At 57.5% G+C, this 26,914-nt stretch overlaps 1 protein-coding gene across 6 annotated transcripts in view; it reads right to left on the bottom strand.

The window, feature by feature from the left end:
• Positions 1 to 26,914, bottom strand: part of CORO2B (coronin 2B) — a 100,362-nt gene that overhangs the window by 57,410 nt on the left and 16,038 nt on the right. The window contains exon 1 of one of the 6 annotated variants that reach the window (XM_014552253.2): positions 11,909 to 12,080. The exons of 3 other annotated variants lie outside the window; for them this stretch is intronic. In XM_014552253.2, coding sequence (XP_014407739.1) covers positions 11,909 to 11,926 — 18 coding nt within the window. In that variant the 5' untranslated portion in view covers positions 11,927 to 12,080. Of the gene's footprint in view, positions 1 to 2,620; positions 2,833 to 3,150; positions 3,472 to 11,908; positions 12,081 to 26,914 lie in introns of those variants that run through there. 2 more of the 6 variants (XM_014552255.2, XM_032469139.1) reach the window with 2 other exon arrangements.

Genomic DNA, 26,914 nt, shown 5'->3' with positions numbered 1-26,914 from the left:
GAACTCCAGAATGCAGAACGGGCAGAGTTGGAGCTGCTTGTGCTCAAATCTAGAAGGAACTGGGAGTACCTTCAAGCAGCGGTCCTGGGTCTGCCCTGGGAACCCACTTTGAGAACCTCTGGTGTGAGGGACGGTGCCAGAAACCTGAGGCCCAACTGGCTTGGCCCCGAGCTCCCTCTTCCTTCCCCCACAGGAGGCTTCCGCGCCCGATGTGCGCTCTAGCTCTGCCATTTCTCGGTCCTCCTGGGTCCCACTCGCTGGCGGGGCTTCTGAGAAGACGCTGTAGCCATCCAGGAAGTTCCCAGCATGAAGCTGGGCCGCGCGGGGTCTCCTTTAAAAGCTCTCTGACTGCTGAACCCGCAGGGTCTGGGCCTCCAGGGTCTGCCTCTGAATCCTCGGCCCCTAAGGCACGATCTTGGCGGGGGTGCAGGACGGTGGAGGCTGACCCCCAGTCCTGGTCCCCCTTCAGGCCAGAGCTCACCGCACAGCAGCTCAGCAGAGGTCAGGAGGCAGGGCCTGCAGACAGGAGACCCACATTTAATCCTGCCCCACCCCAGCCTGGCCGAGGCTCTCTGAGGCCTGGTCTCCTTCATCCGCGACACGGCCTCCTCGTGCTGGCCCACTGACTCCCTAACCTGGCTGCCCATGTGTCCGAGCAGCGCGCGATGAGGACGTGTGCCTACGGACACTGGCATTTGGGAGTGTCTGTTCCACGAACGCACCCGAGAGCAGGCCAAAGCCGCACCGTCCCATGAGGCAGCGGCTAGCCACCTGGGGCCATTTACGCTCAAGATTAACTAAAATACAGTCAACTATAAGTTCAGTTCCCCAGTTAGACTGGCTACACTTTGCGAGCTCACTAGTCCCACGTGGCTCGTGGCTACCATACTGAACAGCACAGGTGACAGATCATTTCCATCAGCACACAAAGTTCTGAGGGACAGTGCTTGGTGGAATACCAGTCAGGTCCCAAAAGCTACAACCCAGAAGGAAAGAGCCCAACGGAGCCCCCACACCCAGGAGTTCCTGGTGGGACGCACAGGGCCCAGGGAGGGCCAGGGTTTGGAGTCACCCACTGACTTTCTCTCCATCCCTAGCAAACGTGGGACCCTCAGGTTCCAAGCCAGGCCACAGGGTCTCTGGAGCAAGCTTCTCAGTCTTCTGAGCCATAAAATGGGGTTCCTCCTCCCCATCAGGCGCACCCTGGCCTCCCTCACACCGTAGGGAGCAGGTCACCGTCAGGTGGCAATGAGCACGCGGGGAGGTGCCTTCTCCACAGTCTGCAGACGGGAGGGCTCTGACCCAGCGTCCATGAATACTGCATGCTGCCCGCCTCCCAGAAAAGTCCAGCCAAATGTGAAGTCTATTCCAGGAGCAGCTTCTGCCCTGAATGCCTGCAGCCTTTCCTGTTTTGCAGAGCAGGACTGGACACGTGCGGAGAAGGCTGCCAGCCTCCTCTGCTCCAAGCTGTGCAGGGAGCTTCCCAGCCCCGTGAGGTGGCCCCTGAGCCGCGCAGCCCCCAGATCTGGAGTCCCCACTCTGTCCTATGCTCATCACACTAATAACCATCGCTTACATGTAAGCACTTACTGGGAGCCAAGCATCTTACATTCACTGCCTCCTGTAACACTTACAATAACCCCGAGGAACAGATACAACTGTTATCCTCATTTACACGTGCAGCTGGGCTTGTCCAAGGCCACTGAAGTGGAGGAGCTGGGGTCTGAACTCAGACCTGACACCAGGGTCTCCTACTTTACACGTTTGCCCCCAGCCACGTGGGACGTCGGGGAGGGCAGTGACCGTGCCTCACGCCTCTCCATCTTCCCAGGGCTTAACTCAACATTGCTGGATGTTTACTAAATATGTGAGTGAGCGAAGGAATAGAAGGACAGGAGGACTCAAGAGGGACCCCGCCACTGCCCCTCAAAGCCTCCAAAAGCCCCCTAGTGCTCCCAGATCACAAACCCTGCCCACCCCCTTGGGGGGGGGTCTGCAGGACCAGATCCCGCGTGTAAGACCCGACCCGGGCAGGGGGCCCAATGTTTCTTACACGTGGTCCTGACACAAAGAGGCTTTCACGGAACCACTGCCTGCCAGAGCAGGAGAGGACCCTTGAGTCCACTCAAATCCAGCCTCTCATTTCACAGACTGAGGCCCAGAAAGAGGAAGTGACTTGTCCAAGGTCACACAGCAAGGTCACCCAATGACCGGTCCACACAGCAAGCCTCCCGTGGACGCAGGGGTAGGTGAGGTGATGGGAGGGGCTGGGGGATCGGACACGGTGCTGCCACCTCTCCTCTGCAGGCAGACCTGGTGGGACGGTCTGGGGTGGGCAGCCCCACCCAGGGAAGCACCCACCCTCCGCCGGGGTTCTGAGTTCTGGGCTGCTCTGCCCAGGGAGGGAGGGGGCGGTGGAACTCAAAGCATAGGCCCAACAGATGGTTTCTATTTGCAGCCACTGAGCCCAGTCTGTGCCAGACTCCTGACCTATTTTGAGGAACCGAGGGCCCCACTGGCTCAGAGATGGCCTCCCACTCGTACCCCTTAACCCACAGTTTGGCAGGAGATCAGATGGGTGGTTCAGGGCCAGTGGAGAAGGGGAGTGGAGGAGGAAAACCTTTGAAAATGAGGCTGGGATGGATGTCCACAAGCTTGAACTCCGGAGAAGGGATCCTCAGAGTGTGAGCCCCAGGCTCCCGGTCTCAGCTTCACCTGGGATGTTTGTGGAAATGCAGGTTCCTGGGCCCCACTTCGCCTGCAGGGTCCCACTCTCTGGGAGGGGCCCGGGGAAGCTGCATCTGATCCCAGCTCCCAGGTGATTCCTGTTGTCCAGCGCACTGTCCATGGCCAGCAGCACTGGCATCTGGGAGCTGGTTAGAAATGCAGCATCTCAGGCGCCCGCGGGCTGGAGCGGCCTCTGCAGGTGGACGAGACCCCAGGCGACGCGCAGGCACGTCAGAGCTGAGAAACGCTGCCCCAGCTCAGTGCTCCTGGAACCCGAGCTTGCGTCAGAATCACCCGTGGCCTTGTTAAACACAGGTCGCTGGGCCTCACTCCCAGAGCTCCTGACTCAGGAAGCTGGGGGCCGGGGCCTGGGAGTGCACGCTTCTAACTGGGTGCCAGGGGAGTGGAAGTGCAAGCACTTACCAACTGTGACGTTCCCTCTCTTCCTCTTAACAGTGCTCGTCCACCCAGAGAGGTGAGGCCTGCTAGAGCAGGAATCTGAACGACTCAGGCTCTGACGTCAAATGTGGGTGTGCAGCCTCGCAGCAGTCTTAAGACTTAGAGGTTTCCTGACGCCATCTCCCCCTGAGAGCAAGCGAAGAGGGTCTCCTGGCAGACTGGGCACCAGGAGTCCTGCTCAGACCCGATGTGAGGGAAGCCCGCTCCTGGCAGACGGGAAGACTGAGAAAGGGAAGTGCTGGTTCAGAAGCGTGCCCTGATCTCCACGCTCTGAGCCAGTCTCCACGGCAATGTGCACAGGGAGGTTGTGGGTGGTACCGAGGGCGGAGCGCAGCAGGGTTTCTCTCCACCTCCTTGACTGGGATTCCAGAAGAAGGGAGAACACCACTCAGGATGGCCCTGGGCCATGCACGAGGCGGCCTCACAGAATTAGGATGGCTAAGAGGGTGGCCAGAGAGAGGGGCCCAGGCGTGCCCGCCAGCCTCCTTCAGCTCCCGACTGGTGGAGAAAACCCAGCCGTCAGGCCCTGCACGTCCCAGAGGGAGGGCGTGGAAGACCTAAAAGCCACTGTGGCACGAGGCTACCACGGTGAGAGGAAAGCCAACTGCAGCAGAGGCTGTGCGGAAGACAGGCCAGGGGCAAGATGGACAGAGACGAAGGCCCCGTGGATGGACCCCATCAGGGCCAAGGAAGAAGGGACATGAGCTTGTCTGCTGCAGACCTCAGTGGCAAATGCCCAAAGAATGCCCTGGGAAGGGACAGACCAGCCACGCCTCAGTGGACGTCAGCCACGACATGTCCAAGGATCAGCGTGGAGCCGAGGCCCCCTCCTGCGACACCTGAGGGCATGTGAGCCGCAGCTGCCTGCATCCTCAGATGCCATTTTGAAAAAGAGCCAGAAGAGGGGGAAGAACTTTAAAAGGTGAGCCTTCGGGGTCATTCAAGCAAGACCAAATTAGTCCAAAGAGGCCGGGCCTTTACATGGCAAGACTGTTTAAATTACGGAATCAGACTGACTCCACTGGATGGGGCTGGATGTGTTTTATCACCGTGACCGTTCAAGGCGGGGCTCCTGAATGAGATCAGATCAGCTTCAGAGAAAATCAACTCTGCATCTTCTGTGCACAGCCAAGTTGTCAGGGCCACCACACAAGGCCACAAAGGCCATGGCAGCTTGTGAACAGCACCACTGGGGTTTTGCAACGTGGGGGCGGGGGGGGTGGGCCCCCACTCCTTCCCAAAGTCCCTTCTTGATGAAGTGGCCACAGAGGCAGGAGGCAGAGAGAGCCCTCGTCACCATCACAGAGGCCAGGCTCGAGCAGACAGGATAACTGGGGGATCCTGCACACGGGTAGCTGTGAAACAGCACCCGGGCTCCTGACGCCTGGCTGAGTGGTTGCCCTGGGAGCCTGGGAGGTCTGCCTGCTGGTCACTCTCCTGCCTCCCACTAGTAACGGTCAACAGAGAGAATCTGTTTCTAGCAACCAACAGAGATCCAGAGGGCCAGCGTGTGGCCGTCCTTGGACAGCTGCCCTGAGCCACTCCAGCAGCCAGTCTGCACGGACTAGGGTCTACACTGGCAGATGGAAGCATCTCACCCCTGGCAGCTCAAGAGAAGGGTCTCTCCTTGCACAGGCGTGTCAGGACTCTATGGTGTGGCTGCTGGTGTCCAGAGGCTGATGGACTGACTCAAAGGAGTCTCTGACCACCTGGCCCCCCGGGGACTCAGCCTTCCTGAGCGCTTGCAGCATGTCTGGGCTGCAGCTCCCAATGGACACGTGGTGGACACTTCAAGGTCTGATCGGTTCCTCTTTACGTGGAAAGAGAGGACTTGAGAAGGCTGTAAGCTGGGCCCACGTGCCACCTTTGAAGGTTAGAAAGAATACGAACTCTAAAAGCAGACAGGCCTGGGCTTAAATCCCAGTACCACCACTTACTAGGTACGTATCATAGATACTTTGGACCAGTTCATTAGCTTTTTGGAACTTGCATTCTGTAAAAATGGAGAATAACCATGCCTACTTCTCTGGGCAGTTTCCATCCTCTTGGTCTCCCTCAGAGTGTCCTGCACACATAGCCAATGGCCAATTGTTGGGAAAGTGACTGGCTTTTGGAGGGGGAGTGAGGAGGGAGTGAAGTGACAGCTTTAGAACTGTCATGTGACTCTCCCATCTGGGTGTTCCCTGGGAGCAGTGGGAAAGGGAGGTGTGGCAGATGCTCCTGACTGGCTACACGGCAGCCATTCCCACCCATTTTCACCCACCGCCACTGCAGGAGGGACACTCACTGTCCCAGCATCCCCCACACTTAGGAGAACCCTGTGACCCAGTTCTGTGGGAGACTCCTGGGAAAGTTTTTCTCTCATTAATAAAAGGAGGGAGACATAAGAAAGGCTCTTTCTTGAGAAACTGGCTGATGCACTGCTTCCAGCCTTTGTCTGCATTTGAGAATGTAAAGCCTGGAGCTGTGGCAGCCATACTGCGCCCATGAGGTGATGAGCCCACGATCAAAAGCTAACATGATGAACAGGCAGACCAGCAGGACAGAAAATTCTTGGGTTCTTAACGACGCTGCTGAGCCACAAAACCAGCCCAAGACCTCCTCCCTCCGGGCCTCTGGCTCAACAGACCATAAATATGCTGACGTCATTCTTGATTCACTGCCTTTGTCACCTGCAGCCCAAATCATCCCAACGGACAGGGATGACGCAGAAAGGTTGGGGCGGCAGATGTCTCGGTCTTTGGCCCGTCGCCCATGACCTGCCTCCGTGCGGTCGGTCTCAGAGGCTCCGCCCCCACAGCCAAGCGCCTAGCGCGCAGGAGGAGGCGGAGCGGCCAACAGCCCCACCCCTGCCCGCGCCCAAGGGCAAAGGAACCGATCTTGCTCTCCCTTCCAGGGTCTCTCCTCTCTCAGCCAGATGCAGCTGCCTCTGCTGCTGTGTGGTTGCGGGAAAGCCGCGCAGCTCGGGGGAGGGGGGAACAGCGAGACCACGGGGGAGGGAGCGACACTCAGTGCACACAGCCCGTTGCTGCACAGCCCCCCACAGGGCACCTTCCTGGTCCAGCAACACCAGGAAGACTTGAAAGGAGATGTGCCGCCACCCTCCTTTATTCCTTAATTCCACTGAATGCTGTCATCACCCCAGAAACGGTGAGGAAGAGGGGTGGGGATGAAAATGAGGGGACGCATGCAAAACACGTGGCCCAGTGCCTGGCGGGTGATGAGCGAACGCCCCCGGCAGGGCGGGGCGCCTCTGACGGGCGCCTCCCACCGCCCTACGGGATTCTTTTCACACACACGCGCGCGCGCGCACACACACACGCACACACACGCGCGCACTCACTCACATGCACGCATGCATGCACACACGCACACACACGCATGCACGCACACTCACGCACACACGCACACGCACGGCTGCCTCAAGACCCCAGCCTCCCTGACTCCACGGTGAGTTGGGGGCACAGTCACAGGGTCAGGGTTCTCAGTGACACCATCTTCAGTCCCATCCCCACCTTCCTGATCTGATCCCCAAGAGGCTGCTCCTACGGCTGACCCTTCTGCTGGCCGCCAGTCCCCCCAACCCGCGTCCACCTCACAAACACGTTACACGGCCCTGAAGTTGCTGGGCCTGATGCGTATGGAGAACGCTCAGTCCTTCCACACACATCACTCCATCCCAGGCCTGGTCCCAGGCTGGGTTCTTTGCTTCAAATCTTCCTGGTCACTAGGAAAATCACAGCTGTGGTTCCCTGAATGCCAGCTGATTAGCAGCATCTGGCCCCTGCAGACTCACTGCTGCAGGTACAGTCTCTCTCCGACCCTTTCCATGGGGTCAGGGCCACCGCAGCCCGCAGGGAACACACTCAAGGGTGCCTCTTCCTCTGGGCAGATGCAGCTCCAGGCCAGAGCCCACAGCTCGACGAGTGGAACACGGGCTGCTCCCCTGCCAGGTGCCCTTGTGCAGGGCACAACTCACACAACTGTCCATGGCGGCCACGTGTGGAGCCTTTCCAACGACCCTCCTGTGCTTCTGACCTAGGTGCTATTCTCAGACACTGACCACTCCAGAACTCCCAGCGTGGGGAAGCCCAGCCAGGGGCAACAACTTCGCACAACACCAAGACCTAACATGCGCCCCAGCACAATCCCATGGCTTGCCCAGCACTCCCCGAGGGCTCCCCGCAGGGCTCCCCTCTGCTGACACAAGTCACCGCACCTCTGCTGCCCAGCTCCAGTGCATTCCTCCCTGTCCTGTCTGGAGAATCACACAGGGGTCCCTCCCTTCCGTGTTAGCATTCTGCCAGGATCAGAGGACTCTGCTACCACAAATAGGACTCTGGGCCCTGTTTGCAGGTCAAGTGGGGGGTTTGCAAGACAGCACTGTTTCCTCATGGGTCTGAGGTGAGGATTAAGGCAGAAAATGCATGTAAAATGCTTGGACACCACCTGGCACACCTACATGCTCAGCACACGCAGCCCCTGGGAAGCCCTTTGACTCAGCACAGTAAGTCCCCGTTTCTTTGAGCATCGTGTGGATAAGCAATATGTTGCACGTTTTCAAATTGGACACAACGTGCAGGACCTGCCATGTGGCAGGCACGGTAGATCTGAGCATGTCACAGGATAGTGCGCTCCTTCCACGCAGCGCTCCCGTGGGGCAGGTGCCACTGCCCTCCCCTGATGATGGGGGGACGGAGGCCCAGGGGGTAAGTGACCTGCCCAAGGTCCCCGGGCAAGAGGCAGAGCAGGGGCGCAAACCCAGGCCTTCCAGCTGCACGGGGGGGTGTGTGCATGACAGGCAGGCTACGGCTCCGGCGGCTCCGGCGGCCGCTGTGGGAACAAGATGAGACAATGCACGCTTGGCACGCAGAGGGCTCTCAGTACACAGCCATTATGCTAACACACCACTACTGGGGAGTGTTCCCCGTCAGTACTACTAACACATGCAAAGAGCCCACCCAAACCAGGCTGCCCTTTCTCCTTCCTGCCTCCCTCCAGTGGTGATGTTGCTGTGCTTCGGGGGGTGGGGGATTCTTGGCACTCTACAGAGGGTTTCCAGTTTGAGGGGAGGGAGAGGAGACTTAGGGCACAAAGGAGAACGTGAATAACCCCCTCAGCACAGAGCCTCCTCTAACTGGTGGTACCTCAGACCCTGTAGATCAAGCTGGCTGTGAAGAGGGGAGGCTGGGGGCTGGGGGTCAGCAGGGAGGGTCTGGGGCAGAGAGGAAGTCGTCCCCAGAGCCTGGAGTTTGCGGTCCACTCACCTGACACTACAGCCCTGGGACAGAACCCCTGGGAGGTGGTAAGGCAATCCCCACTCTCCAGGAGCTTCCAACCTTGTCTGCAAAAAAATGTTTTCCAGTTGCTCCAGTGTGCTTTACTTGTATTTTATTTAAAGTTTGCTCCAAGGCATTATACCTAAGTGTATATACTACACGGGAATAAAAAATTAAGTAGGTGATAAAATCCAGACTATAGGAAAGTGAGGGTAGGAGAACTAAGGCAAGACAAAATGAGTACATGAAAGGCTTCCTGGAACTCTTGAACGCTCTCTGGAAGAGTATCACAGACTGGAGCTCTGAGCTTCCTAGCAGCCAAAGTAAAAAGGGAACCAAGATTCATTCTCCTTTCATTCTCATCAGCATGCGCTATATGAGCAATGTCCTCAAGCATTCCTGAGATAGATATGATGTAATGGTCTCTGAGGCTGCTGACCTGGCAGAAAGATGCTGCTCCCTTCTTCTAACAGGGTCCTTGCCACCTTGAGCCCGCCTCTTATGCTGATGCTGTTAGGCAGTTAGGCAAGTGGGGGCACTGAGCAGGTAAGGTGGAGGAGAAGGAGGATGGTCCGGAAGATGGAGGTGTGTCCGCCTTCAGCATAAGGGGGCTTTACTTCCTCTAAATGAGTGCCAGCAAAAAAAACTGGTTAAAACCCAACAGCCACAACGGCGTGGTAGCAACAAGGACCTAACCACACGTGATCCAATGCTCATTGTAATATAATTAAAATTGTAGTTTGCCCCCCCCCCCCACTGGGGACTTTTCTGTGTGCATCATGGGTAAGCACATGCACAAAAGGGGACAAACATGACTGAGAACTCCAGGGGCAAGAGCCATCAGTCAATCAAGAGCCCACCTCTAAGCGAGGGTGTGACAGGACCAAAGAAAGACCACAGCTGTCCGCCCTGGGACCAGCCCGCCTCCTGCTCTTGGAGGTGCGCTTCCCCTTTGCTAAGTAAACCTTTGAAGTCTTGCTACACAGCACTCTGTCTCCAGTCTGAATTCTCGTCTTTCGGGTAAGACAAGGACTGGGGTCTTCTCCCTTCCCCTCCCTGGGGTAGCGATGCCACTGTGCTCGTCCCCCAAGTAAACGTCGATCGTATCACTCCTCCTTCTCAGAAATGTGTAATTTCTTCCTCTTACTTCCAGAATGAAGTTAAAAATGCTCAGGTTGTAGTCACGCATCCCCGTGAACCAGCCCAGGTATCTTTAGGGTCAGATCTCCAGAATCCTCGTATTTACGTCTCAGTGGAACTGCCTGAGTTCAAGTCTCGTCTCCACCACTCCGGAGCCGTGGGATCCTGGGCAAGAGTCCTAACTTCCTTGAGCCTCAGTTTCCTCATCCTTAACTTGAGGCTATACAGAGCTCCGGCTCACGGGGTTGTTCTGAGAACAGGACGGGACGTGGTAACCCCGGAGAGGCACTGCTCACGTGCAGCGACTCAGCTCCTCCGCGGGGCCCTCCCGCGTCCCCTGGGCTGTGCTCATGCTGTGGCTTCCATCTGGCTGCCTCTGCCCGTTCTCTGTGGCCCGCAGTCCTATCACTCATGCAGATGCAGCTCAGCAGCTCAAGTGCCACTTGAACTGGGGCTTCCCCGATCTTCTCAATCAAAAGAACCCACTCCTTGCTCTCTTTTTCCCACGGCACATAATTTAGATGCAATACAATACATGCATTCTGTTTGACACTCAGCTGTGTTTCTCCCCCTAGAGGGTCAACGCCTCCTAGCAGGTTATGGAATCCCACAGTAGATTGCTACCAGCACACACACATGCACACACACACACAGAAAAGAAGAAAAAAGAAAGAAAAGACTAGAAAATACCAGAGTGCATGGCATGACTTTGGATTTGGTTCTGTATATACATATGTGTGTGTGCATGTGTGTGCTTAGCCACAACGTGAAATGATTTTCTTACCGGGACTCGCAGCCAGAACACGTCTGGGAGCCTCAGCACCGCCTGCGGGTCCCTGGAGGGCAGGAGCTGCGCCAGGTTCACCTCTGTGCCCCCAGCTCTTGGCGCAGGGCCTGGCATATGGTAGGTGCTCAAGAAACACTGACTGAAGGGATCTGAAAGTCTCGTCCTCCGCAACAGTGTGTTTCCTGGGGTGACGCACGCACCCGAGATTCAGCCACAAACCCCCGTGTTCAGCCACAGCTTCCGAGGGCCCCATTCACATACAGGATCCACGCAGCAGGATGGTGGCCATCTAGCGGGGATTTCAAAATCGGGCATGTTGGCAATGAAAAGGAGCACTGTGGCTTTGTCCCTGCTTACCCAGGACCTCCTCACAAGACTCCACCTAACCTTCTGTAAAACGGGAGTGAGGCTGCCAGCAGCACCCACCCCACGGCGAGGGGACGTGGTGAGGGATGGCCTAGAGTTGATCTGGTCCTGCTCTGCACATCAAGTTTGCGAGAAAGAACACACACAGGCACGAGCTGATACACACGCACACACACGAACTTACTTGGACATGCACACACACTGCTCTTCCTTTCATGGGTGGAAGCACTGAGGCCCAGTGAGGGCAAGTGCTCAAGGTCACACAGCAGACTGGGGCCGAGCTGGGACTAGACACATCCCTTCGTTGCCAGAGCAAGAGTGGAGAGAGGACAAATGACGTATGAAAGAGAAAAGTACTTCAAGAGTGAGAGGCGGTGTCACGCCCAGCTCCACGATCTGCAGGCCAGAGGCTACCGTGGCCGACCTGCCCCTCTCCTCCAGGCCGCCTCTGGGTTCCTGCCCATCCCCAGCCACCAGTCCCCGGGGCCACCTGCACCAGGACAGCACTCTGTCCTGCTTTGTAGAGCTGGAGGGAGAAAATGTCTTTAGAATGCACAGGCTTGGAGGCAAACAGACCTGCGGTAACTCAGTCCCAACAATTCCCGGGCAACTTCCTTAACCCCTCAGAGCCGTGGATCCTGATCTGGTAACCACGGTTACTACTCCGCTTTCTCGGTTCTTGGGAGGACTAAACGGCACAAGGTAAGCTAAGGACCTGTAAGTGTGTATAAACTTTAGTTCCTCTTCCTCCTCAAAACCCTTTATTTCATCCTCAGGGATTTCCTCCAAATAAAATCAAAACACCTCTCACTGTACCTTCTGCTCGAACACCTTCAACGTCCCCACAAAGAGAAAAAGGGCGTAGCTCCCAGCAAAACACTCAGAGTCCTTCGTGGATTGGATTCTGTTTCTTTCCCTCATTAGCCCTTGTGTCCATCAGCAGATGGACCAGTCACGTGTCACCTGGGGTCACAGAATCTACTGAGAAGGGACACACTCGCAGACAAGCGTGCGTGCGCACACACACACGGCACCCACCCCTCAGGCGTGCCTTCCCCGCGTCCTCCTTTCAAAACCCCAACTCCAAAGGCTTTCTCAGATCCACGTGGCTGGAATGAGTCTGTGTGTTTGGCTCCAGAACCTAACGCACCTGAGCACACCGTGCCATCTCTCCTCGTGGGCCGGCCTGTCTTCCCCCAGGAGAGCCCGGGAGGTAAGACCCAGATCTCGGGCCGCTGGGGGTGCTGGGCCTGGGCACGCGGGGCTGTCGCCGATGACTGTGGCGCAGGACTCCCTGTGCGTGTCGCGGCCCACGTGCCAACCCCTGCGCACGCGGCCTGTCAGAATCACTCACGCTGCGCCTGGAAGATTTGCACAATTGCTCACAGCATCCAGCAGGCGTTTGAATCTGGATCCAGGGCAGCCACCGGCTTTCAAGGGAGTGTGGCGTGGCAGAAGAGCCAGCAGGCTGGGCAGCAAGAGGCTTTGGTGGGGGCCAGGTGACCTTGAGCAGAGACTTCCCTTCTGTGGGAGTCACGATAAAATGCTGAAGCCTGTAAATAACACCGAAAACGAGGCTGACGCCTGTCTGAGGAGGAACCAGCACAGCCCGAGCGCTCCCTCAAGCCGCACCCGCCCACCCAAGACTCCCCCTCCTCCCCAGTACACGCCAGTCAGGGCCTGGGGTGGTAGAAGGGGTGTGGCACTATTTCAAAGGGGCCGAGACCAGTCTGACTAGTCACGTCCCCCCGCGGAAACCCGGGCAGGCCCAGGATCACACTGTTCGGGACCAAAGCACAAGCTGTGGTCAGTCCTCGGGCGAGCTAAGCCAGGAACAGTGCTCAGCCAGCCCAAGACAGGACCCAGCGCGCTCCAGTCAGAGCGAAGGGCCGTGGACACAGGGTCCTTTTAGCACAGGACGGAGAACAGGGCTGCCGGGACGAGGGAGGGAGCCAGCCTGCCTGCCAGCCACCCGGCAGGTCTGGCCACACGAGGGGCTCTGACCGGCCTCCGCCACACCCTCCTCCCTGGGTGACGGCTGTCTTCCTGTCTTCCCTGAGGCGGCAGCCCGGGGCGGGGGGGGGGGGGGGGGGGGGGAAGGCCACACACCCTCCTTCTGCGGCTCCTTGAGGTGGAGCCACAGGCTGGCTCAGGAGTGGGCCCGCTGCAAAGGCTCGAAAACCCCTTCTCAGCCCACACACACCTTCTGTGTGGCTGCCCTGTACCAGACCCCCATGTTTGGGGCACAGAGAAAGGGCCCCACCCCTTAAGAGGCTCCCGGTGAGGGCAGGGGGCGATTTTCTGTCCTCTGATCAGGAAGGTCCCCGTGAGTCTTGTCTGAGGCGCTCAGGCCACATCACAGGTACCCAGGCATGACCGACTGACGGGGGCCAGGGCTAGCCAGAGAGCCTCTGTGGACGACCAGACGGTGCGTCTGAGCAGGCCTGGGAGCCCTGGGAGGTGGAGCGGCCGGCCCCTGACGGCCCTGAGCTCACAGGGAGCCCTCGATCCCGCTGCCTCCGGGAAGGCCTGCGGCGGTACTCACGACTCCACGCCTCTCTCCTCAGAGGCCCCTCTGCAAAGCCCGTCTCCCTGCGAAGACCCCGCCACCCCACCCCCTGGGCATCCAGTGCCTGGTAAACAGGGCTCTGCGGGGGGCCGGGCCCCCGCCGCCGCCGGCTCCCACACACAGCAGCTTTGTCTGAGCTGCTGCTGCGCACAATACATGGGCACAGGCCTGGGCCAGCCGCGGGCCCGTCCTGGACAACAGGCCCGTCACTGGGAGGGCTCAGCCCGGGCACAGTGCGCTCCAGTCAGAGCTGAGCGCGGCGGGTACAGGGCCCCCGGGGCCCTGGGACCGCCCCTCCCCCAGCATGGGGCAGGGCTGGGGAAGAAGCTGTCCTCGAGGCCTGGGTGGGGGCGGGGTCCTGACGTCCTCCCGCCACTTTCCAGTGCGGCCTCCAGCCACATCCTGGACTCCCGGGCTTAGCTGCTGCTCCCCATGGTCCGTGGAGGGTCACCCAGGGCCCCGCCTTGTCTCGGTCCCCACATTCCTTCTTTAAAAGAGTTTCTCCGGCAGGTGTTGCCGCCCGTCAGGACCTAGTTTGTTCCTTGGGGTCGGGGAGCTCCTTGATCTCGGCTGCCCTGGAGGCCCCTCCCTCCCCATGCCCATGCTTCAGGGGGAAACAACGCCGGGATAACCGAGAACCAGAGGCACAGCGAAGCACCTACCACTTGCATCCTGGAAGAGCCCGTGCACAATTTTATGTGACAAAACCACACTTCATCTTGCAAGATGCCTAAGTAGAGTAAACCCAAGTGCAGCGTCTCTGTATAAGCAGAACCGGGGAATTACAGGTGCGGGTGTCTCAGCAGTAAGGTTCTAGAAGGTTCCTTCTTGAACCACCATGCAAACACATTAAAGACACGTTCAAAGGGCCTCACTGCACAGAGATGCTTATTCTGGGGCCCACTCTGGCTGAGAGCCCAGAAGCCTGTATTTTAACAAGCACCTAAAACATTCCAACACAGGAGGTCCACAGATGACACTTTAATAAGATGCAACGGGTAATGAAAAATTACAGGTTTCGAATGTGCAAATAAGGACTACTCGCTGGTGCTTCACTAAACAATCCACAACAAACTAAATCAGTGCTGACGGAGCTAAACCCTCAGCAACTTACAACCAACAAGCAGGAACAGCAGCATCTGGACCCTGGAGCCGGCTTGGGAGGACCCTGAGGGCAAAGCGTGCTTACTGAGAATTTGGGGTTTCCAGCTACTTACACACGTGCACCCAGTAGGAGCTTTGCCCCAAACTGCAAAGCCATCAGCCATCTTCATAAATGGTAAGGCCTCGATAAACTTCTAGGGATGTATTAGTTTGGGTTAGCAAATACCAAATACGGTTTGACAATCCTTGTTTAATACAGCGGGATGTTCGTAAGCAGCCTTCGGTTGTGCATTAAAATAAAAATCTAGGAATCTGTTGTTTACCTATTTTATTGTGAATCAGGTATACGTCAATTAAAAAAAAAATCTATGGAACTCTGCTTCGTCGTCTATTAAGAATCCAGGGAAGGGCTTGCAATTCCAAATCTGCACTCAAGCCTCCATGCAGAGCCTCGCACCCCCGGTGGCCCGAGCACTGGCTCCCCCGCGTGCACTTCTGGTCCTTGTCAGCGTGCACACGTGTCTGCATCAAGGGCCTTTAAGACTTCTATTAATTTCATCTATTTCTGGAAGCCCACCCCAGTGAACAGTGAGCAAAGCGGACACACATTTTCATGCACCTGTTGGCCATTAGGAACAATGTCTGGTCAGACCCTTTGCCCACTTTTTAATCCAGTTGTTTTTTGTTATTGTTTGGCTTTTATTACTGGGCTGTATGAGTTTCTTTCATATTTTGGATATCAAGTCCTTACTGGATATATGGTATGAACATATGTTCTCCCAACGCATAGGTCGCCTTTTCTTTCTGTTGACGGCTTCCTCTGCTGTGCGGAACTTTCAGTTTGACGTAGCCCCACTTATTTATTTTTGTTTTTGTTGCCTGAGCTTTTGGTGTCATATCCAAAAAATCATTGCCAAGGCCAACGTGGAGGAGCTTTTCCCCTATGTTTTCTTCTAGAAGACTTACAGCTCAGGTCTTATATATAAGTCTTCAATCAATTTTGAGTTGATTTCTGTGTGTGCTGTAAGGTAAGTTTCCAACTTCCTTCTTCTGCGTGCGGATATCCGGTTTCCCCAACACCATTTATTGAAGAGACCACCCTTTCTCCACTGTGTTCTCTCGGCGTCCTTGTAGGAAATTTGTTAACGTATATGCTCGGGTTTATTTCTGTGCTCAAGTCACTCATTCTGTTCATCAAACAGGTACTGAGCATATCACCTGCGCAAGCACAGCGCTAGGACCACAGGGGCCGCGAGGCTGAACGGGAGGAGGAACCACACTCATGGAGCACCTGACGCTCGCCAGGCACCAGCCACCCCATCGGCAGGTGGTGTTTTCTCCATCCTACAGACACTAGAACTGAGGCTCAGACGTGTCAGGTCGTCTACCCAAGGTCATGGACGGTTAGTGGTTGAGCTGAGAGCCTGACCCGAGTTTGGCTTCATCTTCCTGCCGTAACTCGCAGTCCAGTGAGTGTCTGAGTCAGACGAGGAACAGCAGCAGAGCAGGAGGCAGAACAATCCCCGACTGACCAACGGAGAGACGAAGGAGCCAAGGAAAAGCCGGTGTGGTGTCTGCCCGAAGTCGACTCAGATTCCAGGCCTGCAGAACCAGGACCTGGGGAGGGAGAGGCAGCACCAGCCTTTGGGAGGAAACAGCACGAGGCAGGAATGGAGGGGGGCAGAGGGCGTGGGCCACAGGGGAAGGGCAAGGGGCCTGCTGCTGCTGGGACAAGGGAGCCTGGAGATCAGAGCGGAAGGCGAGCTTGCTCGGAAGACGGGTGGGGCCAGGCAGCAGGGGTCCTGGATGTCGAGCTCAGGGTAGGCAGTGAAGAAGTGAGCCTGGACCTACGCCAGCCCCAGCCACATCCTCCTGAGGGGAACTCAGAGCTTCGGGGCAGGGAGTGGCTCACCACTGCTTTTTAAATTGCTGGCGGCACCGGAGACCCCACGCCATCCCGCAGAGCCCTAGCTCCCCTCCAGGCCGCTTCCATCCGCATTTATGGGGGCTGCTGGTGCCAGGGCCACGGGACTGCAGATCCCCGGGGACAGGGCCCATTTCCGACGGACCTTCAGTGCCTACCCCGTAAGCGGTGCTCAATACACGTCCACCTAGTTAAGTCTGAATACCAAGCAGAATCAGCACCACAGCATTTTTTTTCTGTGCCTGAGTCTCTGGCCAGGTTTCCAGCAAGAAAGCTCAGTGGGTGGAGGGGAGAGGCTGGCGACAACTGCTATGGGGCCCCCGGGGACGGGCTGGCCGGCCGATCTGTATGATTCATGCGGATTCCAGGTCCAGCCAGTGGACTGAATGGCACCTCTTTGCCCCCCCCCCACCCCATTCCATCCCGTCTGCCATCACTGCTCGTGACGAGGCCCTGAAGGCCCACCCACAGGCGTGCGGGGAAATGTGGCTCTCTGACCACACGTCCTCAGCTCACCCCGAGCAGCAGCCTTCCACCAGCAGCCTTTATGCCTTCGGTTAAGTCACACAGGAGGCTCTGGGAAAAGACCAACAGTGAGGGGGCGAAGGGCCTGGAGGACAGGCCTGGCATGGGAAGGAGCTGGGAGGCCAGCAGCAAAGAGGGCCCCCCGAAAAACTTCTCTGCTCCCCAAGGTCAGAGACACCTCAGCATTTCCTGTGCCACCACACAGGAGACGGGGCCTGGCTGGGGGTCCAGAGACACCCCTTCTCTCTGCTGACCCTACTCTGGTTCAGTCTCTCATCACCTCATGCCTCAAAGCTTCGTGTGGACCAAAAACTGACCCCCAGTCCCCGAGCTCACACAGCCAGGGATCTCTTCTTAAATACAGACCCCGCGGGAGAAAGACCATTCCCAGCAGCCTGCTGTGACCCAGTCATCCAGCTCCTCTTCCCCCTCTGCCGGGAAGGGCTCAAGACAGGGAGGGTCGGGGAGGACAGATTGTCCTGCAGGGCAGCTGCTCCCCGGTCCCGACAAGGCCCCACACTCATGTTCCTATTACCAATCCTTGCTCCAACCACCAAGGCCAAATCTCAGCTGTCCCCAAGGCCCAGTTTAAATGCTGCTTCTCCAGGAGCCCTTCCCGGCTTCCCCAGCACGCTGTGCCCTCACCCTTGGGCCCTCGGAATGTCCCCCTGAGCATCGCAAGTCAGCTTCCTTGCTGCTGCCCCCGGAGGGCAGGGTCTGAGCCTGCGTTCTCTCTGTGCCTGGCACATACTCGCTGGATTTTAGTGGCTCTTGTTGCAATACTTGTTGAATGGATGGATGGAGGCTGGAAGACTGGAGGTGGGTGATGACGATGATGGTGACGATGATGAATAACTCCAAGCCCCTCCTTGAGCCCCATCGCTGGTGGGAAGCCTGAGAAAAGGCAATTAGGAGTCTGGAGGGCAGAAAACAAAGCCTTGAGGCTCCAACCATTCAGGACTCAAGAATCCAGTTCCTGGGGGTGGTCCCTCCCTAGGAGGGGAGGAGCTGGGGAGAAACGCCGAGTGTTCCCTGACCATCGGTTCTCACATCATCTTCCAACACATCCCTGCAGTGCATAAAGAGCCAAGGCCTTGAAAAACAGAGCTGCACCCCCAGTGCACCCCACAACACACACACACACACACACACACACACACACACACACACACACACACACACGGTAGCGAGAGCTGGGCTCCCTGCCAGCCAGCAGGTGAGCCTACTTGGATTGGCCTGGCCAGGGGAGTTGTCCCCAAGGCCGCAGTCTTCCAGGGAACCGGAGCGTGGGGGAGGGGGAACCTGCCTTGACGGCCCTTTCTCAGAAGGCCCACAGCCTCTCCTCTTCCCTGCCTGGTGTCATCCACACTCAGCGAGTAAACACCATCTACCAGCTGATGGCTCTGAAATTTCCACCTGAGGTCTGGGCCTCTTTGCTGAGCTTCAGACCCATCACTCTGGGTTCTCGCAGACGTCTCACACCAAACACATCGGGAACTAACTACTGATCTCCTCTCTGCTCTGCAGACCCCAGCCTGCTCTTCCTTGGCCGCTGCGACTCCTAGTAAATGGGACGTTCACCCCACAAACCCGAGAGCCATCTGTGGGTCCCCCTTTCTTTCTCCCCAGCCCACCTAGAGGTCTTCTCAATTCTCCCTTCACTTTTCAATCTCAGCACATCTGCATTTTCCAAAGAACTTTTACACAGTTATAATCATGATGTGCATAAAACTTTGTATCCGGCCCTGTCACTTCGCAGGAACAGTTTCCCACGTGCACAGCGTTTGGTATTATACTTTTTAATGGCTGCAGAATGCGCCATCGAATACATGCTGCTTAATTCGCTTAGCCAGCCTCGTACGGTAAAGCCTTTATTTTGCTTCCAAGTTTTAGTTATAAATAATGCCGTGATGAGCATCTTTGGTGCACAGAGCCCTTCCCCACCTTTGGATTGTTTCCCTTGGACAGATTCCCAGAAGTGGGATGACTAAGTCACAGGATATGGACATTTTATGGCTTGTGATGCGCGTGGCCGAGCTGCTCTCCAAAAGGGCGACACCACTTCAGTTTGTGCGTCTGTCTTGATAACAGCTTATACACGCGGAATATCCACCGTGGACCTAGGACAGCCGTGGGAGCTGGGAGACTGGGGTTTCTTCTTTTTAGAGACGTCTTAAGTTTGCTTAATTTTCTCCTAATTATCAGCAATAAGCACACAATACAGGAAGGCAAACACGGAAATGTCGGGCCCAATACACAGAAGCACCTACGATCTCGTCTCAGGTTCTCAGAAGACGTGACTTCTGAGAGTCGGAGCAGAGGCGAGGCGGTGGTTTTAAATCACGGCTTTCCAGATAAGGGATCCTGGACTTTCTGGAGTAGCCCCCTGGGAAGGACATTTGTGTATTCTTGACACACTGTTAAGGTCAAATCACCTCTTTTTTAAACAAACAAACAAACCACTTTTTAAACTGGTGTGAAAGCCCACTGAGGACTGGCTAGGGACCTCCTTGGGGAGGTCAGACCTTCGCCCGTCAGTAATAGGGCTCCTCTCCTTGGTCTCATCCAGGGTCATTCAGACACAAGCTTCCTTCTTCCAAGGTGGGGACGATGGCTTGGGGGTGGGGAGGAGGCCGGCTACAAAGAGTCACACTTCAAAAGCTGGTACCGAAAGCTGTTCTCAAGGAGGTCCCAGAACATTCTTACCCGTGGCTGGAGCCCCTGGACACGTGCTGCGAGAAGCGAGCCCCCAGGATGGCAACACCGACAAGCACACCCGGTGACGTGAAGAGGGGCGGCTCGCGTTTGCTGAGGCTTTACCGCGTACCAGGCTCAGGGCTGCGTGCTTTACAGGAGTAACCAAACACAATGCTCACGTTGCTACTTGTGCAGCAAAGAGTTCCAATAGTAACTACTATTACCACCCCCACTCACAGCTAAGAGACTGAGGGGTTCCAGCTTGTCCAAGACTCACAGCCTGAGGGTGCAAAGGGCCAGGATTCAGACCCTGGCAGTCTGACTCCACAGCCCGGGCTCTTCCTCTGCACCTCCAGGTGAGTGTGGTCGGACACCAGCGGCCCTTCTGAATTCTGCGATGCACTGCCCTCCTCTGTTCCCCTACCCTGCCCTCCCAGCTCAGACACAGCGTCCCTGCATGTGGGGGCTGCAGTACAGAAGGCTGCAGACCGGTGGCTTCAACAACCTCCTGGTCCTGGAGGCTGGACATCCCGCCCAAGGTGCCAGCAGGGCTGGCTTCTGGCGAGAGCGCTCTTTCTGGCCTGCAGACGGCCGCGCACTCCTGGTGTCTCCTCCTCTTCTCATTAGGACATCAGTCCTGCAGGGTTAGGGTGCCACCCTTGTTACCCGGTTTAACCTTAGTTACCTCTTCAAGGCCCTGTCTCCATGAATGGGGGGGCTCCGTGAATGGGGGGGGTCATGATCGGTTCATAAGACCTAACTCTGCCCTGAGAAACGCAGGCCCCGACTTCTGCCGATGACCCTGCACAGTCCCCGCAGCTCATCCTCCGTGAGGCTCTCCTGTCACCACGCCTCATGTTAGCATTACCGACAAGCCAGCTTTCTCTGACTACATTACGACCACTTGGAGGCCACAGGCCAGCTCTCACTCACCTGTGCATGGCTTCCCACCATTCATTCACTCAGCTCTTCCAACAGCAGTTTAAAGATCACCTACCAGGAGCCAGGCCCCGTGTTGGCCCCGGGATCCAGTGGTGCACAAGACGCGCTGATAGTCCTGACCCTAACGTGGCCACCCTGCCCCTTCTCTCTCCCCTGAACTCCTAACCAGACTGCCTGGCATCGCTCACCTCCTGTCCCCAACGCGGCCTGGCCAGGGGGCCCTGACCACCTTCCTGCTCGGGGCAGAGATGCTGTGAATCCAATGGGCAGCCGTTGCTAAGCAAGGGGCTGCCAGAGCTGTGTGTCCTGTCCCAGAAAGTGAAATCACACATGCCTCAACCAGGGAAAAAGTGTCCGCCTGCGAGGCTCGTACAAACAGTCCTTCTTTGCCCAGGAAACAGGTCTGCTTCCATGAAATGCTTCTGCTAAAACACAGAAAGGACCTGCCTCTTGGTGTTCTCAGAGAGGAGGAAGGTGGGCGCTGCTTCTCTCACAGAACCTCCCTTCCCTGCAGCAGAGAGCTGTGAAACCCACACCTGCCACCCTTACTTACCCCAGAGAACTGGCAAAAGGGGGGGAAGCCTCAGGAGGCAAATCCGTGGGGCCCCACCAACCAGCGCGGTCAGAGCCCTGGAACCAGGACATGACGGTTGCACCCTGGTCAGCTTGGGTCGTGAGAGGGACGGGGGTGAAAGGCACATGTTACCGGGGCAGGGGAGCACTTTTTGTTGATCTTTCTCTTAGTGGCCTGAAATTCCCGTAGCAAAGTGAGTTAAGGCATCTAGGTACAGTGTGTGCGTGCGCGTGCGCGCGTGCATCTGGGGTCGGACCCTAAGCTGGGCCAATATCCCGATCACTCCAATGCCCTCCTTCCCCGCCCTCTTCCCTGTCCCCTTCCCTGCCCCCTTCCACAGCAGAGAGTGACCTTAAATGGAAAAACTGAGAACACTTAAAATTCCCAATCACAAAAAAATACTTGCCAGAGTGGCCTTTTCTAAGCCTAAATCCGGTGTCATTCCCCTGCGTAAAGCCAGTGCACGGTTCCCTTCCCTGCCCTCAGAATCGAGCCCACGGTCCTCACAAAGTGGATTACAACGCCCCCCCCCCCCGGCCTGGGCCCCACCACAGCACATCTGGGCCCCTGCTGCGCTCAAGTCCCCTCTGTTCCTCAAAGCATCTGTTTCTCTTTCTGGGGCCTTTGCACACGCCGCTGTTTCCTGTACCTTAGTCTCTCCCCACCCGTTCACTTGGCCAAATGCTCCCCCTCCCTCTGGGGGTCTCTCCTGGGCTGTGTTAGCTGCTCCTCCTCTGGGCGCCTCCCAGCCCTCGTGCTACCCTCATCCGGTGACAGCTGCCTGGTCAGACCCCGTGCTCCCCACCCCACATCACCCCTGACTGTAAGCTCTGCGCAGGCCTGGATCTCTGTCCACCGTGGTCACCCCTCTGTCCTCGGTACCTACCAAAGGCGGCACCAGCAGCGCTCAGGGGACGTTGGCTGAATGAGGACCCTGTGAGATGCGAGCCCCTCAGCACCTCGGTGCCCACCCTCTGCCCAGCCCGGGAGGCCAGGGGCTGTGTCGCATCCATTTCTACAACTTCCGGGCCTGGCACAGGGACTGGCACCCGGCAGGTGATGAAATGTCTGCTGCACTGCGGGGAGTAGATACCGAGGAGCAAGGAGGAAACTCAGCTTCCTGGACAGATCATCAGATCTCAACTTCCGACTGTCGGCTGCTCACACACCCACAGCACCTGCACACCGCCCCACCCTCCTTGATGGAGACCCACACACGTCACTGAGGGCCACTGCCTTCCAGGCTGGTTGGCAGGTGTCCTGCCCCTCTTAATTAAAAGTCAGACAGGCTGCCTCCTCCCTCCCCATTCCTCTCTCTCCAGGTCATTTCTGGAGACCGAGACTCAGCAGGAAAGCTGAGAAGGACGTGCAGTGGGCGTGGTGACATCGCTGGGTTTGCGCCTCTCCCTTCCAGCCCTCCTCCCACGGGTGACGGCCCAGGGTCTGCAGGGCCAGGCGCCTGGGGAACTGGCAGCCAGGAGGCTGGGGGCTGGGCCAGGGCTGCCCCGCTTACTATTTTCATTTCCTCGAGTCTCCTTGTCTCTACTCCTCCCCCAAGGCCCAGTTCTCAGGGCTCCCCGTCCTCGGGTGGGGAAGGCAAAGAGCCTGGCCCAGGGTCACGGGAGGCAGGAGGGTCTCTGAAGGTCCTGGGAGCCACATCAACACAGAAGCTCGCAGGCCGAGACCCTGGAGTGGGACCAGGGCTGCTAGCAGAGACCCTCTTCTCCTTCTGACTGAGGCCTGTCGGGGCCCAGGTCTGGGACTCCAAAGGGGAAGGTGGGGGTTTCGCCCTCTTGGAGGCACTTGTCACTTGGTGTGAAGCAAACCTGGTGCGTACTTGGCTAAGTCACACCTGTGCTGAAAAACATCCCGGAAGCACAAATCAAGCACAGTGGCAAAACAGCTGGGAGAGAGACAGCCATTCCAGGAAGGCCTCCTGGAGGAGGTGGCATTTGAGCCAGGCCTCCAAGGGGAAGAGCAACTTCCACATTTTAGAAATATTTGTAAAACAAATAGCACTTAGGCCACTGGAATGGTGCGTGTGCTTGTGTGCGCATGTGTATTTTAGATGAAGGGGTGTTTGTTTGGGGAGGAAGGGAAACTCCCTGGCCAGCAACAGGGCTGTGGAGTCATCTGTGGGCACCTTTCGTCCCTGCAACATTGGGAGGAACTGCGGACCACACCCCAGGGCCCAGGCGGTTCCACGCCCACACCCCGGCCCCAGGCCCTCCTGGGCCCTCCTGAGGGGCAGCAGCGGGATTAGCAGTCCACACGGGGGGAGGAGGGAACCCGGGCCAGTCTGCAAGGATGCAGCTCATCAGGAGCATCCTCTGTTGCCGGGGAGACGCCCAACCCCCCAGAGCCCGGTTAACAGCTACTGAACTCACTCAGGCCTGGAGCACAATTAGACAAGATGAATTTTCAAGTTGGCGCGTAATGAGACCCGGACGTCCGGAAACCGCATGGCAGCCTCCCAGGGGACGGCAGAGCCCCAGGAGGGCACACTGCTGTCACAAGGCCACTAGGCCGTGCCCCTGCGGGCGGGAGGTCTGGGGAGCGCTGGGGAGCAATCCTGCCTTTAGAATTCTTCAGGGGCAGCACAGCCTGTCTGAGCAGCGCCGGGGGTGGGAGGAAGGAAAAGTCAGCTCTCCACATCTGTCCCACGCCCTTCTGGGGACAGGGTTGGGAGGCTTCACTCTGCATCCTCTGATAAATTTGCCAAAAAATGCACCTCACGTGGCGGAACCTGTGCTGCACACACAGAACAGATTCTCCTAGTCACGCAAAACTGCAAATATGTCATTCAAAAATCTATTTGGACATACTTAGGGCCTGTGTGAGAAACGCATCGTAGGATCTGCAGCATCGGCTGCTCCCTCCTGCTCAGGGTGTGGGGCTTGCCCTCTGGCAGGGGAGACAGTGTGCGATCAGCTAGAACCATCTCACATGGCAGTGACATGAGAAGGACGAAGTCTGGAGTGAGGAGAGGTCAGAGAAGGCTTCCTGGAGGAGGTGGCATTTTTGGCTGGGCCTTGAAAGCAGAGATCAGGAGATCTTTTGAATAGAGAGGGAGCAGAAAAGTACAAATTGAGTCTGGGGGCAGCGAGCAGCCCAGTGTAGCTGGAGGGCAGGGTCTGGGCAGGGGCCAAGGAGGTAAACGGTGGCCCTAGAGGGAAGGCGTCGAATGCTCAGCTCAGTGGGCTAGGCAGAAGAAAGTCAAGGAATACTGCTGCCCAGGTGGGCAATGGAGTCCAGAGGTACAGGACTCCCCCCCATCCAGGGCAGCCCCAGGCCCAGCGTGGGCCTGAGCTCAGGAGCTCACAGCAAGTGACCCCAGCCCCCGACCCCGCCAGCTTCCCTCAGGCTGCATCTTCCAGGCCACAGGAAAAGTTCAAGTCAGAATGGCAGCTCCCTTCCTGCACTAACCTCCCCGGGGCTCAACACAGACCAGCCCCTGAGCCTGGAGAGAGAGGGGCAGGGAGGGGGAGAGGGAAGGTTTGCCGCAGGTCTCAAGCAGGGAGGAGGAGCTGGGAGAGGAGACAGCTGCGGGGAGGAGCCGGCCCCAGGGAGAAACTCCCGCCAGGGACGTGCCGCTCGCCTGGCTTCTCCAAGGCCCAGGCTATTTCACAAAGCCGCCCTACTCTCCTGAGGACACTGGGTTACCACCTTTGAGTCAAGTTTTCTCCAGGAGACCGCTATTAGCAAAAGTCACTGCCCCTGCGTGACAGGGGCAGGGACGGCCAAACCTCCTGTTCGTTCTCCCTCGCCCCTCCCCCCACCTCCACCCTGGCCTCTCTCAGGTCAGGAGCCCAGCTCCGGCCCTGGGCCCAAGATGCCCGATTCCGGCCAGCTGCCGCCCCTCTTCTGCTAGGCTGCCTGCAGAACCCGAGGCCCTGAGCTTCAGCCTCTGCAGGGTCCGATTTTCTGAAGCTGAACATGCTCTCAGAGCCAAGTCTGCCGAACAAGGGCGATGGTCTGGCTGAGGGGCTGGATCTGGGGCATGGGAGCCCTTGGACCCCCGCTGACCTCCTCCACCCCTTGGGTGCCTCTCTGGGCTCATCAGTCTCCAGAACATCCCCTGAGCCGTGTGTCCTCTCCAGCCTCACGGCTTCCACTCAGCCGGCTCAGGCCTCTGGCCCAAACCACCACGATGGCCCCTAACAGGTCTGCGGCCCTTGGGCCCACCAAGAGCAATGGGTCTAACTATGCAGACCCCCGGGAGAGGCGCAGGGCCGGAGCCAGAGCGCCTTCTCTGTCCTGGTTCACCTCGGTAACTCTCTGGAAGCCTCTGCTCCATAGCAACGCAAGGGCTTTTTGTTTGGTCTTTTTCTTCTTCTTCTTCTTCTTTTAAAGGGAGAGGAACAAAATTGGGAGAAGCCATTGGTTAAATGCAATGCTTCTGAGGAATAAGGAGCCAGGCAGTCAAGGCACTGGCTCCAGGTTGCACCACGGATGAGACAGAATTGTGGCTCCACCTCAGTTTACATTTTAATGTAAAAAATGAAAACAGGTATAAATAACGTTTTATGTATTTAACAAAAGAGTCACACAGTTGTGTGACCTTAGGCATGTTACTTAATCCCTCTGAGCCTCAGTTTCCTCATCCACAAAATGGACGTAACAGTTGCACCCTCCCCACCCCCAATCCCTGTGCCTTATGGGCTGTTGAAAGGATGATTCAAGATGCCTGTGAAACAGCCAGCACCGTCCCTGGAACACGGTCCACACTACATAAACACTCATCATTAGCATTTTGTTCCTGGTGAACTCGAATCTCACACCATCTCCCTCCTCGCCGCCCGACCCCGGCCAGCCCAGGGCACATATGCCTGGCAGCCGGCAGAGGGGCCACACCACTTCCCTCCCTGGCTCCTCCTGGACCCGAGAAGCCTGTGCCTTTTAATTGCTCTCTGGTCTGACTCAATTTGAAGTGAGCAGGGCACCAATTCCCTGCAGGAGAAAATAAATATGCTTCTGCTCAAAATACTAATGAGGTTGGAGGCGAGGAGAGGCTGGCAGGGGAGGGCAGCCCCCCAGGAGGATGCGGCCCAGTTTGGCGCACCCTGGAGAGGCAGGTGGGATGGCAGGCCCTAGCTTTGCTCCACAGGCCCCAGGGCAGGGCTGGGCGGGCTCAGGTGACCTGCGGGAGGGGGCGTGGGAAGCCTGGGCAGTGATGCCCGTGGAGTCATGCTCTTGCTCTTCTCGTGTCTTCCTCTGCTCCTATCCAGTCACCCAAGGCCTGGAGATTCCTCTTCCCATGACCACCGTCTGACCTAGGTTCAGCCCTGCGTCAGCTCCCGGCCTCCAGCCTTTTCCTCTCCCACCTGTCTTCTCCTGAGTGGTCAACAAACATTAATGTGCAGGAAGCCTGTGCCAGCCTGTGGGAGGCAGGAGAACTCAGTGGACCCAGAGCCAGCTTCACCCTCCTTTGTGACCTCTCCCCTCACGTTCCCCCAGACAAGGGCCTCTTGGCTGTGCCTTGAATGGGAGGCAGGCTCCTCCTCAGAGCCTGGGAGCTCTCTCAGCCAGAAAGATCTTCCCAGATCCACTGGCTCCATCCCTCCCCTCATTCCGCTCTGGGCCCCAGTGTCCCCGCTTCAGAGCTGCTCTGTCTAAAGCAGCCCTTCCCCCACCCCCGTCGCTCTGCCCCCAGCCCCATGCCTTCTTCTGCCCACCGCCTGACTTCCAGATACCACCACTTGTGTCTGCCCGTCTCCCCGCCCAGGGCCAGTCCCCTGAGGCAGGCACTTTCTCTGTTTTGCTCACTGATGCGGATGCACCCCATCATCTAGAACGGTGGCCAGCACAGGACGTGCTTTGT

The sequence above is a fragment of the Camelus ferus genome, chromosome 27 (genome assembly GCF_009834535.1).
Source record: "Camelus ferus isolate YT-003-E chromosome 27, BCGSAC_Cfer_1.0, whole genome shotgun sequence".
NCBI classification, from domain to species: Eukaryota; Metazoa; Chordata; class Mammalia; order Artiodactyla; family Camelidae; genus Camelus; species Camelus ferus.
Note: the sequence above shows the minus strand (reverse complement) of the source record. Positions and strands in the feature narration are given on the sequence as shown.